This window comes from Mangifera indica, chromosome 20 (assembly GCF_011075055.1).
Source record: "Mangifera indica cultivar Alphonso chromosome 20, CATAS_Mindica_2.1, whole genome shotgun sequence".
NCBI lineage: Eukaryota > Viridiplantae > Streptophyta > Magnoliopsida > Sapindales > Anacardiaceae > Mangifera > Mangifera indica.
Genome location: NC_058156.1, coordinates 332,983 through 349,442, shown reverse-complemented (window position 1 = coordinate 349,442; position 16,460 = coordinate 332,983). Strand labels below are relative to the sequence as shown.

Below are 16,460 nucleotides of genomic sequence, written 5' to 3'. Positions count from 1 at the left end.
TTTTTTTCTCACTTCAAAATCACTTATTCAGATGTTATCACTTCAATTGTTAGATAAGTTTATAAAATTTATTTATTCATGCAGTATCACTTTAATAATATGATAATTTATTTGTTTGACATTTTGTTATTACTATTTTCTTTTAAATGAGTTTAGTTTTAGGTGTTAGTTTGTTTTTTAAGAATTTAAGGGGTGATAAGACAATTCTCCAAACCTTGGGTGATTAATGAATTCACCCACAAGAAAAACATTAACGTGGCAGCAATGGAAAAAGTGGATCATGAAATTACCATACAGTGCCGCATTATTGTACGCCCGTCCCCATTCAGGCTGAATAGAACTTTTATGAGATTATTATTTCACCCGTTAAGTTTAAAAAAATTATTTATCCACCCTACTTTGTTGGTTGTCATGGTTTTGTCGTCATTTGCTTTAAACCCGAGGAGACTTTTGCCTCATGGCAATGACTGAGCCCAAATAAAGAATCTTAGCAATTGTTGAGATCAAATTTAACCTTTTAATAGTCGTCAAGATAAGATAAAGTTTTGATCAGTATTAATTTAACCTCTATTGATGCATAGAGGTGAAACCTAACCTTAAGATATCGTAGAGACTCGGTTCATACTCTTAATACATGTATAAACTTTGTTAATATTGTTAGAGTTTATATTTAATATTTGAAAAACTGATTCAAATTATATCTAATCTTAGAAGACATTATTGTAACTACTACAAATAACGAAAAGACATGAAATAAAGGGAAAAGAAATAAAATAGAAAAAAATTACGGGAAAAAGTTAAAATAAAAAGTGTAAATGGAAAATAAAAAATAGAAATTAAAAAAAAAAATGAACTTTTTATTACTCTATGCAAGGGTTTTTATTGATATAAGTGAATGATGGCAGCTAAATGAATTTTTTAAACTTAAATATTGGTCCAGTCATTAAAGTTTGGGTGGGACATAGTGATTTAGCCTTCCTATAAAACGGCTTTTTAAAAAGCGACCGTCCTTTTTTGTGCTTCTGGTTCTTCTTCAAGTGTATACGGCATTCTCATCTTGTGAACATCACCAAACCAATCCCCAATTTCAAACCTAATTTCTATTATTCCACTTGTTTCATTTCGCGCAGATTCAAGCAGGGTAAAGTAAATTTTTTTTCACCTTTATTTTTTTTTATTTTTTTAATTTCATTTTCATATTATTATTGCATGTTTTGTGTTCTGATTCTTAACATTTACATGTACTCTTTTGTGTCTGAGTGTGTATTTCAATGAAAAGTTGGAAACTTGGTGTTCGATTTTATGATTTTGAGTGTGTTTAGAGTGTCTCCATCATATTTTATTTGTAATTTTATGTTTTATCAAATTAGAATTAGAAAAGAGCAAGAAGATGTTACAAAACCAAGTGCAAGGTATGAGGCTTGGATGTATATGCTTTTTGTGGGAGATTTATATGACTTTTGGCTCCCAACTCTCAGCCGCTAGCTTTTGGGTTCTGGTTATCTCAAAGTCCGTATCAGAAGATAATATTAGTTCTTTATATACGATGGTCAATGGAGAGTTTAAACAAATTGGAGTAGAGCTGAATCGTTTTCGTAGTTAATATTTCTACTTCTTTACTATTAGGTGACAATTAATGTGTTAATCTGCAATGTTTTCATTTGGATGATTGCTATGCATTTTAGAGGCTGAAATATGCTTTTTTGCAGCAACATGGCACTCATTTCACAGACAGGTTCATCGTATTGCGTTCGACGTGTTGATATAACACGATATACAAATGGACATAATGGGGTCTTTAGCATTGCAAGCAATGTAGAGGCATCTAGGATGAAAGAAACTTGTGTTAGTTTCTGTTCCTCATCATGCTATTCTGCCAAGGCAGGTCAAGTTTTACATCTAGAAAACACAGGGCCTGGAATTCGAAGAGGGCATCAAGCAATTGTTGCTGCTAGCCCTCCTACTGAGGAGGCTGTGATTGCGACAGAACCACTCACCAAAGAGGATCTTGTTGCTTACCTTGCCTCAGGATGCAAGTCTAAGGAAAAATGGAGGTACTTTTTACTTTGATAATAGTATTATTTTTGGGCCTTTCATATAACTTTAAGATGCAGATCTTAGGTGTTCTGTTTAGTTTTTTTTTTTGGGAACGCACCTTTATGTGAACATGTTTTTTTACGTGCTTTCTCTAAATGAACATAATATTACACTTTGTTTGTCTGTTTCATGCTGCCATTTTTTTAATGGATTATGCTATAGCTTATTGATTGCCTTATGATTGATGTGTTAATGTGCCATTTTATTTGTTAGACTCTATTTATCAACTTCTTCTGTGCTCTATCCATGCCATTGTACACAATCTTGTATAAACTTAAAAGAAATCTCACACAAATTTCTTTTAATTTATTTATATGCTTGTCTTGATTTCTTTCACCTGATTTTGAAGTTCTTCTTAGAGTTTTTTTTTTTTTTTTGAAATTAAGTAATTAAAGCAATGTTATGGATATATATATTTTTTTGTATAGGTTTTGTTCTCACTTCTTTTTCTGCATATATCATGCAAATCCTACTGGTAGTTTGGTTGTTTATTATCTCTATATAACTGGAATAGGCTCTGTTAAGGAGGATTATTTTAATTTTTGTTTCTGGATTAGCTAAACTTCTTGTTTCATTTCTCTGTGTTCATGTTCATTTGCAGTTAACTTTATAATGTGGGTTGTTGCAGAATTGGTACAGAACATGAGAAGTTCGGTTTTGAGCTTGGAACTTTACGTCCAATGAAGTATGAACAGATAGCTGAGTTGCTTGATGGCATTGCTGAGAGATTTGATTGGGATAAAATAATGGAAGTTGACAACATCATAGGACTCAAACAAGTAAGCTGATTATTTATATTCTTAGAGATCTCCCTAATTTTCTCTTCATAGATATGTCTGTATTACAGTAACTATTGGAATTTCTTTCTTTTGTCATTGGTGAGCTTTTTATATGGTAGACCTTAACATCTTAATTGCCCAGGGGAAGCAAAGCATCTCACTGGAACCTGGTGGTCAGTTTGAGCTTAGTGGGGCACCTCTCGAAACTTTGCATCAAACTTGTGCTGAGGTTAATTCGCACCTCTATCAGGTCAGATGCATTCATTAATACTGTTGTATATGCTGGAATGGGCAAGCTTGTTGCTTGTAGTATATATATTTTTTACTTGGACCCTACTAGTGAACTGTCTCCCTTTTTTCTGGGACTGGTGTTAAGGTATATGTATTAGAATGATGTTAGTGTTATCACAATATATAATGATGTAAATGTATATTTATATATTTTTATTTTGTGGTGGTGTTCTTGCATTGTCTTGGTTCTTGTCTTTGAATTCTGTTAATCAATTATGATCTATGCAAGAATGAAGCACAATACGTGAATTCAGTGCATTTTCCTTTTTCTTTAGATCCATGAATAATATATGCTAGGCACAGTTAAACTTTTTATGCTTTGTAACAGGTGAAAGCTGTTGCAGAGGAAATGGGAATTGGGTTTATAGGAATTGGTTTTCAACCCAAATGGGGACTCAAAGATATACCTGTTATGCCTAAGGTACTGATCATCTTTCTTTTCAACTATTGAGATTGGATGGAGAGTGGTAATACTTTTATGCTTGCCGTGTCCATGTAATAAGACAGACCAAACCTCTTAGCATTTCTGTGAATTGATTTCATTATCTCAAGGGTAGTTAATTTTGTTGCTCCAATAATGTTTCTTGAACTAAGAGTATTCATCTCTTTTTTTAATGTTTCCTTAATAGCTGTGGTATAGATTATTATGCAATAGTTTCATATAAAGGCAGAAGTTTCTGATTCTACATGTTCAACTTCTATCATAATTGTAGTAATTTAACTCTGTTATCGGAATTTCCTTCCTCAATATGCCCTAGACAAGATACATATTAACTGTAACTATTGTATTGCGTACCTCTGCAAAACTTCTTGTTCTATTAGTTCCATTTACCTACTGGTATTTCATTTTTTTGGGGGAACTTGCACAATGATATGGTATTTTGGCTCAGGGAAGATACAAGATAATGAGGAATTACATGCCTAAAGTGGGCTCACTTGGGCTTGATATGATGTTTAGAACATGTACTGTTCAGGTAAAGTTGAAATTAACAATCTTTTAAATAATTAGTCTCATCTTGACCTTGTGAGAAGATGATTCTTTGAATGTAGAACTATACTGATGCATAGATAGCTCATTTATTATAGGTTAATCTGGACTTCAGTTCTGAGGCTGACATGGTCCGCAAATTTCGTGCTGGTGTTGCTTTACAGCCCGTAAGAAACTTCACTACCTTTTATTTTATTGGAGTTTTCTTTTATTATGAGGCATCTAATGGGTATAGAAATTGAAACAGATAGCAACAGCTCTATTTGCGAATTCACCATTTACTGAAGGAAAGCCAAATGGTTATCTGAGCATGAGAAGGTGTTTAGATGTGACTAGTCTTGTCTTCATATTCTTATATCTCTCACTTCATGCTTCATACTAACTATTCATTATTTGAACAGCCATATTTGGACAGATACTGATAACAATCGCACTGGTATGCTTCCCTTTGTTTTTGATGACTCCTTTGGGTAAGTTAGCTTTTGTTACTTGTAAGAAAATGGCTTGTGTTATTGCTCATCTGCTTTATTCTTAATCTTTCTTCACGTTGAACTTTGGATATTATTGTGATATGTTTTGGAAGGTAGTTATTCATTATTAAGTTCAGCATCAATTTTTAATGATTGAGTTAATAGTATTCTTTTTCCTCTGCTACAGGTTTGAGCAGTATGTTGACTATGCTCTTGATGTTCCTATGTATTTTGTTTATCGCCAAAAGGAGTATGTTGATTGTACGGGGATGTCATTCCGGGTTTCCATCTATCTTTTATACTCTTGTAATTTATGGCTTCTTCTATAGCCAATCCTTTTGCTCAATCAGCTTCTTTATCCTGACCTTTTATGTAGCCCTTTACGTTAATCCTGACTTGACATTCTATCTCAGCCTTTTTGTTCTTTGAGCAATAACACCAGTCATTTTGCAGGACTTTTTGGCTGGAAAACTTCCATGTCTTCCTGGTGAATTGCCAACTCTTAATGATTGGGAGAATCATCTGACAACAATATTTCCTGAGGTTTATTGCATGCATTTGTGATCAATTTACTTAAAATTTCTTCTTCCAATTCCTCTGCCTATTTTAAACCATATGACACTCTTACCTTCAGGTTAGGCTCAAGAGATACTTGGAGATGAGAGGTGCTGACGGAGGGCCTTGGAGGAGGTTATGTGCTTTGCCGGCATTTTGGGTAATTGGCCCTTAATGTATTTATGCATAACTAGTCCATAGTGCATGATTCAGTGGAAATGATTTGAATAGATCAACATTGGTGTTCTAGTTACACTAAAGACTTCGAAAATGCTCAAAAGTAGGAAGGGTGGGAGACTTAAAAGGATATCTTGGTGTTAATTCAACATTAGTTGGAAACACACTGATACTTTAAATCAATTATAAGATGTAGTCTCTTATATGTTTGTTATATGCTAATTCTTGAACTTTTGCACAAGGATATATGATCTCTCTGTTATCTTTATGTTTCTAACAAATGCTTTTATATGGGGCTTTGAGTCTTAGCTACATTTTCCCAATTCATATATGGATTCTTAATGATAAAACTCGCTTCGCATGACCTTGTTTTATATCAATTATGTGACTAATGATGATGCTATAGCTTAAATCTTATTAATTCTCAATAAATTAGCATTTGCAATTTGTGAGGGTGGAAGGAATAAAAAATAAAATAAAATAAAAGAAGGAATAAAAAAGGTATAAATAAATACAAATAGAGTAGAAGGACCCAAATTCGCTCCATTTGAGCAAATTTGCTCATTCTCATTTTCTTTCTAATTCCAGGTAGGTTTATTATATGATGAGGTCTCACTTCAAAATATTCTAGATATGACAGCTGATTGGACCCCGGAAGAAAGAGTAATGCTGAGGAATAAGGTAACATTAACACCCTACATGTGCAGAAAAACCGTATAACTTGATAAAACAAAAATCATTAGAATATATGATGTTTATATTCTTGCAAAGTTGGGCAATGACATACTTTTGTGTTCTTATTTTTCCTTTCAATTGTGCAAAACTTCATGTGAAGCATACAGACATATAGTGGCTTAATAATTATGTAGTTAGCTTTTTTGGGAGAGGAACATACTGTGAATGGTTGACTGTAAATGCATATTAACAGTCAACAAATGCATAAGAGGATGAAGACACATTATCAAGCATTCAAGTTTTCAATTTTGAAATTTTTTATTGTCCGGCTATAGAGAATATTATCAAGCGGTTGAACCACAATATGGGGAGCTACAGCACCGAAATTTGAAATATTTTCTGACCTGAAGTCTTCAGCTGTTCTTTTTTTTTTTTTTCCGGGCTTGTGAAACTTTACATGATAATATGATGCACTGATGTTTAAAATGGTATAACATGGGTGTAATTTTCGCATGACTGTAGATTTGCTTCTTTTTTTTTTCTTGTGGAGTTAGTATAACATGACAAAATGATCGTTTGTAGTTTGAATTGCAAGATAATTCATGTCGAACGTGTATATAGTACGATAAAACTATATGTACTAACTGTAAATGCTAATGTGTATACTAATAATGATGTATCATTATGTGATAGGATAATTTTATACAAATTAGTACTAATTATTAATGCATATGGTCTTACTCATATAATATATGACATTGATTACTGCCTAGTTGCATCTTTCTGCTAGGGTCAAGATTTCAAATCTAATTTTTGTAACCTTTGTAATAGGTCCCAAAGACTGGTCTTAAGACTCCATTTCGAGATGGTTTGCTGAGGCATGTTGCGGAAGATGTCTTGAAGTTGGCAAAGGTAACTTGACATTGCTCTGCCTCGACTATAGTTTATTTTGTTGTTGCTGTTCAAAGCAAACAGTTTTCTTCTACAGGATGGTTTGGAAAGAAGAGGCTATAAAGAATCAGGGTTCTTGAATGAGGTAGCTGAGATAGTTAGAACAGGTGAATCATCTAAAGTTTATATTATATTTACTCAATTATTTGTTTCTCCTTATTGTCCATGTACAGTTTATGCCTGAGGTTGAATATGCAAGTTAAACACAGCTTTGGATTACTTTTTTTGTTAGATTTGTAATGTGCTCATGATGTGCAACGCATGTATTATTGCATTCATGTGAATTATGTCTAATGTGTTTGTTTTGCTGTGAGTTTGTGAGGCATTTACCTAATTTATCATGTAGTTAAAATCAAAAGCTGCGTTTATCGTTTTGAAAATGATACATTTTAAGCTGTATATGATGAAAAATTACTTTATGACAGGCATATCACCGGCTGAGAAACTTTTGGAGATGTACAATGGAAAGTGGGAACAGTCTGTGGATCCTGTTTTTGGGGAGCTGCTCTATTAGAATAGAATAAGTTTTCTGCCATTTCAATGATGACCTATTTGTATCCAGGGTTAAATTTTGGGGTAATCCTTCTGTTTCTGCTGAACCGTTATCAATTTACAGTCGTAGGAATAAAGGGTCTTGTAAATTCTTGCATGAGGATCCTCATGTAACTCTCATTGAATCTAACCAGAGCAAACTTTTGTTGAACTCTGTTGCAATAAATTTACCGATTCAAGTTGTTGAAGTCTTAGCATAGTAACTGTTTGCTTAATTAGAGGCTTTTCCTTCATCTTTCAAATTTGATGATTTCCTAGGTTATGTTCACTTGTCAAATGGCTGAATGGGTGTGAGTTTCAACATATCTGATGTGCTTCTTTCCAGGTTGGTGCCCCATCAGATCATTAGCATTTCATCTTTTTATAAGAGTCAAGTGCAAGTTGTGGAATAAATTAGCAAGTGTGTGATTGCAATGGAGGAGACATTTTAACATTATTATGTGATGATAAAAAGATGAAGACATCTTATCCTCAGCCATACCTGTCGGCACCAAACACACACCATTGACATGAAAACAATGCTCAAGCTAAACACTTGATGAATCCTTTAATTGATGTCCCATTCTCATCCCATCCCACCTCTCCTCTTCCAGATCTGTCTATCATCACCACTAATTTAGAGCATTTGTTCTGGTGAGAGTTGGTTAAACTGGGTCTTTCTATATTGCAGTGGTGCACAGTAGTTAGAGTAGTAAGTCATGAGCAGTACTGCACAGAATGTAGAAGTAGGGTTGGATTCGAGTGCTCGAGCTTGAGCTTGATATGGTGGATGATGATCAAGTTCGACGTGTATGGGCACAGTATCGTAGACAAACTTGAACCCACGCAAACCGAGCTTGATAAACATAGAGTAAAATAATGTTATTTCGGCGTTAAGTTATATAAATAATGTTGTTTTACACTGCTTACGTATGTAACATTGGCATAGAATGATGTCATTTTGAATTGGTTGAAATGACATTGTTTTATCTGTATACATGAATTGTTTGCAAGCCTATCGAGTTGATCACTTCTATGATTTGAGTTTGATCTATGGATGCTCATTGTGAGCTCAAAGAAGCCAAGCTGGCAATCGAGCTCCAGCCAACCTGGGTAGAAGTGTTTTGATCTCGTATTCTAATGTTAATTTTTACGAAAACATTGGATTCCTACAAGTAGCCAACTAGTTCTATACTGAGAGTGCTAGAAAGTGTACTTATTTGGAACACGTGCTGACAGGACTCTCATGCCTTCAATAATTGAATCATCCCACCTCTCTTCCTCTTTCTTCACTTATCTCTCATATCCCACCTCTCATGTCTCTAGCCAACTAATTTGATTCCTAAACTATATACGCAAATCTCAACTCATATCTCTCTTTTTCTTTTAAATGCTATTTTATCAGGTTGACAAAGTTGTCTGAAAGATAATTAAAATCACTACATAGAGGTTTGATAGTTTTGTTGTAAGGATTGGTTTCGATTTAGAATAAGACTTAACAAGATTCAATCTGAGATTGGTTTAAATTTAAAAGAGTTGGTTTAAGATGACTCAAAATTGATAAGTTAAAACTCAAACTTAGTTAGAACATAATTTTACTTTAGATTTCATTCAAGCTAGTTTAAACTTATTTTATGAAAATGGGTTCAATCAGTAGTTTGAATTTGACTCATTTGATCTAAACTTAAATTTTAATTCGAATAATTCTAATCAAATCTAATCTTAATTGTTATAATAACTACTGATTGAATATAAAAGAGTTAACTCGAGATTAATAAGTTAAGACTTGAACTTAAACTCAAACAATTTTATTTTGGATTTGATTTATTTTGGTTCAAACTTTAACTTGAATTTGGCTTATACAAAAGCTTTAACTTAATTACCAAAAAAAAAGAAAAAAGAAAAAAGCTTTAACTTGAGTTTCAATGAATGTGAATGTAGTTATTTAGTCCAACCATATCATAATGTGGGTGTTAAGCAAAGCAAATAATGAAGTGGGCAATTTTGGACAGTTGGAAAATCACATTAGAGGATGCAGAGGTTGGTCATTTAAGACCGAATAAGACCAAAGCAAGTAGCATGCATCTTGTCTTCTCAATTCATATCCAGCTCAAAACTCTTGTTAGACTTTGACATGTCTTCTTCCTAACAAAGTCACACGTTATTATTTATTCATATTTCTTTTTTTTTTTCCTCCCCAAAAACCAAAAAAAAAAAAGGTTGAATAACTATTTTTCACCCGAACTTTGAGAAAACAACAATTTATTATATTTTAAATTTGAAAAGTCTTAATTTTTACACATCTATCAAAATCAGATATTAATTTTAATAGGTAAAAAGTATTTTTGTCACTTTATACAATATATATAGCGGCATCCGAAGAGGGTGGGAAGTTAGTGGTGACAATATAGACAATTAAAATATACCAGACATTGATGGAGAAGAAAGAGGCAAGGATGAACCAAGAGTTGATGAATGCGAAAGTTGAAGAACCGAGGGAAATGAAGAGGAGAAAAACAAAAAGAAGTTGGAAGAGAAGATGGAGGAGAAGAAGAGTGAGAGGTAGGGATGATAATGAGGATGGGTATGATCGAATATCTTATTTCAAATATCATAAATAATATATGTTAACCACTTTAATGCGTATAATAAAAATATAAATGATCTAAAACTATAAAAGATATATTAGTATTTTAAATAAATATATTAACATAAAAAAGTGGAGACAAGACATATGTATCTTGTTTTCAATTATAAAGATATTTTTATCTCTATTTTCTTTTTCTTTTTTATTGGAAAATTGTTTTCCTGATAAAATAAAAGAGGAGTGGAGACTATAAATTTGAATCGAAATTACCATCTCTAGTGAAAGGAAAAGAAATGTTCTAAACTTACTAGATGGGGGAAAAAAGGAAAGAGAAGAATTGGACATATTACAATTAGGTAAAGTCTTTTATAAAATTTGGGGTTAAACGATCATTTAACTTTAATAAAAACAGAAAATAATTATCTTTTCACCAGCTTTATAAAAGAATTTATCTCATTATTAAAAGTTTAATAAATAAGTGAAAAAATAGATTTTTTAAACTAATGAAAAATCGTAGTTTCATTAAAGTGCGGGCAGAAGATAATCATTTTTGCAAAAGAAAAAATGTCAGTGTCACACTTCAGTTCCATCCTCCAAAACACCTCCCCCATGCCCATCTTCTTTCTCTCTTACCTCTCTTCTACTTTATATATATTTATATATATATATATATATATATATATTCAGTTCACCTAGTTCACATACTCTTTATCACTCTTAGTTATAAAATTGTCCACTTTCAGTTATAATCAGTACCCTGTACCAAAATGAGAGAAATTCTTCACATTCAAGCTGGTCAATGTGGCAACCAAATCGGAGGCAAGTTTTGGGAAGTTGTGTGTGATGAACATGGCATTGATGCGGGAGGAAATTACATTGGCAATTCTCATGTTCAACTGGAGAGAGTTAACGTTTACTACAATGAAGCAAGTGGTGGACGTTATGTCCCCAGAGCTGTGTTAATGGACCTTGAACCAGGCACCATGGACAGCTTACGCACAGGACCTTATGGTCAAATCTTTAGACCTGATAATTTTGTTTTTGGCCAAAATGGAGCTGGAAACAACTGGGCTAAGGGCCATTACACAGAAGGAGCTGAGCTCATTGACTCAGTTCTTGATGTTGTTCGAAAGGAGGCTGAGAATTGTGATTGCTTACAAGGTAGGTTACTTTACTTCTTCCTTCTATGCATTTTGCCATTTCCAAGTCTGCAATTATATGTATCTTTCATGGATGTTTAGGCTTTCAGATTTGCCATTCTCTGGGAGGTGGGACTGGATCAGGAATGGGGACCTTACTGATATCAAAGATCAGAGAGGAATATCCAGATCGAATGATGCTGACTTTTTCAGTCTTTCCTTCACCTAAAGTCTCTGATACAGTGGTTGAACCTTACAATGCAACTCTTTCTGTTCACCAGCTTGTTGAAAATGCTGATGAGTGTATGGTGCTTGACAATGAAGCTCTCTATGACATCTGCTTCCGAACTCTCAAGCTCACAAATCCCAGCTGTAAGTTCATCTTTTGAGTCCTTCATTCACATCTTTGGTCTCCTTTCGAAATCATGCATAATATTTATCAACAATTCCATTGAATTCACAAATAGGTATAGATTACTAATTAGAGTTATAGAAAAACTTGAATGAGCCATGTTTTTGAATATGTAAAGCTCTTTGGATTGCAGTGACTAGTTTTTTTCTCTTGAAACATTCTTGAATGACTTTTAATTCGTGAAATTGTTGTGTTAGAGTTTTAGAGAAAGAACCAAGTCAATACAAAAGAGATTATTGAACTATTCTAGTAAAGATCCAATAATGCTTGTAAATTTTTATTGAACTATTCAATTACCTAGTTTTAATTAAATCAAATCATATTAATGTTAACCTACGTCATAAAATTTTCTAATAGCATATACCCCTCATATTACATGATGCGCAGTTAGTGACTTGAACCATTTGATCTCAACAACAATGAGTGGAGTGACATGCTGCCTTCGCTTCCCTGGTCAACTCAATTCAGATCTCCGAAAATTAGCAGTAAATCTAATCCCATTCCCTCGCCTGCACTTTTTCATGGTGGGTTTTGCGCCCTTAACCTCTCACGGATCACAGCAGTACCGTGCCTTAACCATTCCTGAACTCACTCAGCAAATGTGGGATGCTAAAAATATGATGTGTGCTGCTGACCCTCGCCATGGAAGGTATTTGACTGCCTCAGCAATGTTCAGAGGCAGAATGAGTACCAAGGAAGTTGATGAGCAAATGATCAATGTACAGAATAAAAATTCATCATATTTTGTTGAATGGATACCCAACAATGTCAAATCAAGTGTTTGTGATATTCCTCCAACTGGGTTGTCAATGTCATCGACATTCATGGGGAATTCTACATCGATCCAGGAAATGTTCAGACGAGTTTCGGAGCAGTTCACAGTTATGTTCAGGAGGAAGGCGTTTTTGCATTGGTACACAGGAGAGGGCATGGATGAGATGGAGTTTACAGAAGCTGAGAGTAATATGAATGACTTGGTATCAGAGTATCAGCAATATCAGGAGGCTGTGGCAGCGGATGAAGAGGCGCATGAGGAAGATGCAGAGGAGAATTGATAGGATATTAAGTTGTTAAATTGGCTTTGAGCTTGGCCTGGAACATGTTTTATTTATTTGGATTTTCTTCTTGTTTTGTTTTTGGTTGTATTGTGTTTGTGCTTTGGTGATGAATAAGGAGGCTTCTGCTGAATTATTGTGAGGAGTTTTTGCTGTATCTATGTAAGTTTTGTATTTATAAATAATATGATATTCTTTGTGTACAAGTAACCAGAAGAATACACAATAATAAGGGTATATTTGAATTGAAATCCAAATAAAATTAATTTCAATTAAACTTGAGTTCGGTTGGTTTGAATCATTAAAAAAGATGAAAAATTATTTGAATTCAAATAAATCATCAAAGAAAAAGAATAATCACATAAAAAGAAGAAGACAATTTGCCAACAATGAGAGCAGTGTTTCATGTTGAGCCGAATAGCGATCCAAGCTTGAGCAGCTTGGATGGAATCCACCTATACACAGCACAAACAAGTACAGAAAATGGAGAATATTGATAGTAAAATGTCTTCCATAAGCTTGATGTTGAAAACACTAGGACTATATTTGATTTCAAGTACTCTGCGAATAGATTTTGGGCATTTTGATTTAGTTTTGCCTAACACAAATACAGGGATGAATTCAATTAAGGTCAGCTTCATGAAGACTTTTACTCGAGATAAAAAAGTTGATGCCAGAATTTGGCTTCAAATTTAAATATTTGGATTTATGAAAGTGAGAGAATTGTTGAAAAATAAAAATATTTATCAAAGAAGAAGAAAAAAAATCTCATTCAGTCTAAAAATAAACACTCTCCTTAACTTGGACTCTAACTTATTCAATGTGAATTGCAATTCGAGCTTGAGTAACTAATGGGTCTTTCACTTCATAATGCAACTCAATTTTGAAAAAACATACCATTTTTAATATGAGTTGTGATTCAAGCTAACGTAATCTATAAGTCTTTCACTTTGTTACGAAAATATCTAACATGGAAGTATGAAATTGACCCTGAATCCCCTGGTTCTACCTATGTTTTGGACAAACTGCAGAAAAAGAATATTCTTTTCGGGAGAGAAGCTTGCAGAGAATACAGAATGAAAACTGAATCTGATATCAGCTTCACATCACACACTTGTCAAGTAAGAAAATAGTTGCTTTCACGCAAGCTACTTCTCTAAGTTGCCTCTTTTTCCGTACGTAAAAAGTTTTTGTCAACCAACTGCAATTTGCAACCATGCCCATTGGTAACCACGTAGCTAGCTAGCTAGCTAGCTTGTTTACAGAAAAACATGGTACCAGACGCCCATGGTTTCCTCTTTTTCTTTTCCTATAAAACCCTTCCTTCCTTCCTGATTTCGCCAAATTAACCAAATTTCTTTCCGCTGGGAAATCTTTTTTCATGCAATCCGGGAATAACACTTCATGGATGTATTCATTTCCGAAGAGTATGTTACACGTCGGAGAAGTGAGAAAAAAGCGGCCTCCGTAGCCCAGAAAACGTCGGACACGGTGTCAGAGGCAGGTAAAAGAACATTACTAGACAAGGAGAAGTCTCATTCGCCACCACCACTCCGCCGGCCAGACAGTGATTTTTTGGTTTCTAGTTGCACTAGTGAAAATGTAGTTTTTAGTTGCTTGTCAGCATGATATGCCAAACTGAAATAAATTCTGGAAATCTTTTATACGTGGTACTTTTAGGCAAATCTTATTACATTTATTTAATTTTGAGTTCGGCACAACTTAACCTCATAACCCATTTTAAATTTTCTTGAAAATCTTTATATCGAATCAAAGTTCTCTAGATTCGAATAACTTTTTGTAGAATTTGAATTACTTTTATACGAGATTATAATACCATTATCATGAACCCTTTTATGGGAGTGAGGCTAGTTAGTATGACACTTGAAAAGCGTTTTCTCACCCTAGGAACTTTACTAGGGTGGGTAATTAAGCTTGGCTGATCCCAAATTTCTAAGTCCTCCAAGATTTTGAATAAAATTACCAAGTAAGAGAAACTTGTGTTAGGTCCCAATCAAAGCTTAATAAAATAAAGTTCAGCTTAGGGTGAGAACAACCCATAATATTATTTCGAAAAATCAAGCTGCGAGTACATCTGTTGAAAGGAGTTTTAATAAAAAAGAGAACATAACAACTTTTCCCACTATCTAAATTATTTCCATAAGTATTAGGACCCTAACTGCTATTTAGCAAAATTATTAAAAAAATTGCTAGACCCCACTACTTCTCCCGCTACTTAAGTGCGTTTTTGTGCATGTTGCATGGCAACTGCTGGACCCCACTACTTTGCCCACTACTGAAGTGCGTATTTTTGTGCATGTTGCATGGCTCATGCATCGCATCACGTCGTGTAATCCATGGCCGAATATTTTGGATTTTTCTGTGGCACTCGCATAGACCTTCTGAGTTTATCATTGCCCTTCCCTTTCCGCGGAACCTTGTCCTCAAGGTTTAGAAAGCGAGTCTGCAGGTCCTACAAATTTTTCCAAGTAACATCTTCAACGGAAAGACATTTCCACTTAACTAAACTTTCTTCCACAAATTTTGAGCCACATTTTATCCAACGTGTATCCAATATGGTTTTGGGCTCCAAGATGAAGTCACCATCGGGGGAAATAGGCAGCATTTCAGAACTGATAACATGAGTATCACCCATGTGTTTCTTGAGCATGGAAACATGAAAAATTGGATGTATACGAGAGCACGGAGGAAACTTGAGCTTGTAGGCCATATTGCCAATTCGTTCTTCCACCAGATATGGGCCATAAAACTGACTTGCAAGCTTCTGATAGGCTCTCTTAAACACTGATTGTTGACGATAAGGATGGAGCTTGAGAAAGACCAAATCACCGATCTGAAACTCGACATCTATGCGCTTCAAATCAATCCGCTGCTTTATTCGATTATTGGTAGCATGCAAATTATCCTTGAGCTGCTTTAGTAAATTATCTCAGGCAACCAGGTTTTGATCCACTTCATGTACTGAACAGGTTCCTTCTTGATACGGTGGAATTGTTGGTGGTGGTCGACCGTAAAGGGCTTGAAAAGGAGTCATTCCAATGAAGGAATGATAGGTAGTGTTGTACCAAAATTCAACCTAAGGCAAGAAGGAATACCATTTTCATGGTTGATGATAAACAAAACACCGAAGGTATTGTTCCACACAACGGTTCACTACTTCGGACTGGCCGTCGGTTTGAGAGTGATAGGTTGAGCTCATCTTCAATTGTGTGCCAGATAGTTTAAAAAATTCCTACCAGAAATGGCTAAAGAAAACAGGGTCTCGATCACTAATGATAGACCGTGGCATTCCATGTAGTTTAACAACTCCTTTAACGAATTTCTCGACGACTATCTTCACGGTATATGGATGGGACAAGGCTAAAAAATGTGTTGATTTGCTTAATCTATCAACGACAACCAGAATAGCTTGCTTGCCATTTGAAGGTGGAAGTCTGTCGATAAAGTCCATGGTGATATCATCCCATACTTGACATGGGATCGGTAGTGGTTGTAGGAGTTCGACGGGTGACAAGGTGTCAGCCTTAACGCTTTGGCATACTTGGCAAAAAGCAATATATTCCTTCACTGTTTTATACATGGTAGGCCAATAAAATTGCTAAGCTAATTTTTTATATATGCGAAGTACACCCGAATGGCCTGCTCAGGTGGAATCATGAAACTCTTGCAATAATTGTTAGACGACATCTGAATAGGGAGGAAGGACGACCCGATTATGAAAATAAACCAAAT

The 16,460-nt window shown here is 34.5% G+C and overlaps 2 protein-coding genes across 4 annotated transcripts; both read left to right on the top strand.

The window, feature by feature from the left end:
• Positions 1-987: 987 nt before the first annotated feature.
• Positions 988-7,723, top strand: LOC123204691 (glutamate--cysteine ligase, chloroplastic-like). Of its 3 annotated transcripts, none has more exons than XM_044621478.1 (16): positions 988-1,141; positions 1,710-2,054; positions 2,726-2,876; positions 3,019-3,126; positions 3,496-3,588; positions 4,058-4,141; positions 4,254-4,322; positions 4,403-4,473; positions 4,557-4,625; positions 4,813-4,906; positions 5,079-5,168; positions 5,260-5,340; positions 5,946-6,038; positions 6,864-6,944; positions 7,021-7,090; positions 7,409-7,723. In XM_044621478.1, exons 2-16 carry the CDS (start codon positions 1,714-1,716, stop codon positions 7,495-7,497), a joined length of 1,584 nt encoding a protein of 527 aa, XP_044477413.1. In that variant the 5' UTR covers positions 988-1,141; positions 1,710-1,713; the 3' UTR covers positions 7,498-7,723. The 3 variants fall into 3 exon arrangements, with proteins under 3 accessions (XP_044477413.1, XP_044477414.1, XP_044477415.1); XM_044621479.1 differs by having other exon boundaries at positions 1,013-1,146; XM_044621480.1 differs by lacking the exon at positions 988-1,141 and adding an exon at positions 1,467-1,626.
• A 3,063-nt stretch (positions 7,724-10,786) lies between these two features.
• On the top strand, positions 10,787-12,913 carry LOC123203901 (tubulin beta chain-like). The gene is made up of 3 exons (XM_044620375.1): positions 10,787-11,262; positions 11,343-11,612; positions 12,040-12,913. Exons 1-3 carry the CDS (start codon positions 10,869-10,871, stop codon positions 12,705-12,707), a joined length of 1,332 nt encoding a protein of 443 aa, XP_044476310.1. The 5' UTR covers positions 10,787-10,868; the 3' UTR covers positions 12,708-12,913.
• The last annotated feature ends 3,547 nt before the right edge of the window (positions 12,914-16,460 follow it).

Bases quoted from the DNA above. Each gene is read 5' to 3' on its own strand.
- LOC123204691 (XM_044621478.1), top strand. From the start codon at position 1,714: ATGGCACTCATTTCACAGACAGGTTCATCGTATTGCGTTCGACGTGTT. The intron at 2,055-2,725 runs GTACTTTTTACT...GGGTTGTTGCAG, and splicing joins AAGTCTAAGGAAAAATGGAG to AATTGGTACAGAACATGAGA. The intron at 6,039-6,863 runs GTAACATTAACA...CCTTTGTAATAG, and splicing joins GAGTAATGCTGAGGAATAAG to GTCCCAAAGACTGGTCTTAA.
- LOC123203901 (XM_044620375.1), top strand. From the start codon at position 10,869: ATGAGAGAAATTCTTCACATTCAAGCTGGTCAATGTGGCAACCAAATC. The intron at 11,263-11,342 runs GTAGGTTACTTT...ATGGATGTTTAG, and splicing joins GAATTGTGATTGCTTACAAG to GCTTTCAGATTTGCCATTCT. The intron at 11,613-12,039 runs GTAAGTTCATCT...CATGATGCGCAG, and splicing joins CAAGCTCACAAATCCCAGCT to TTAGTGACTTGAACCATTTG.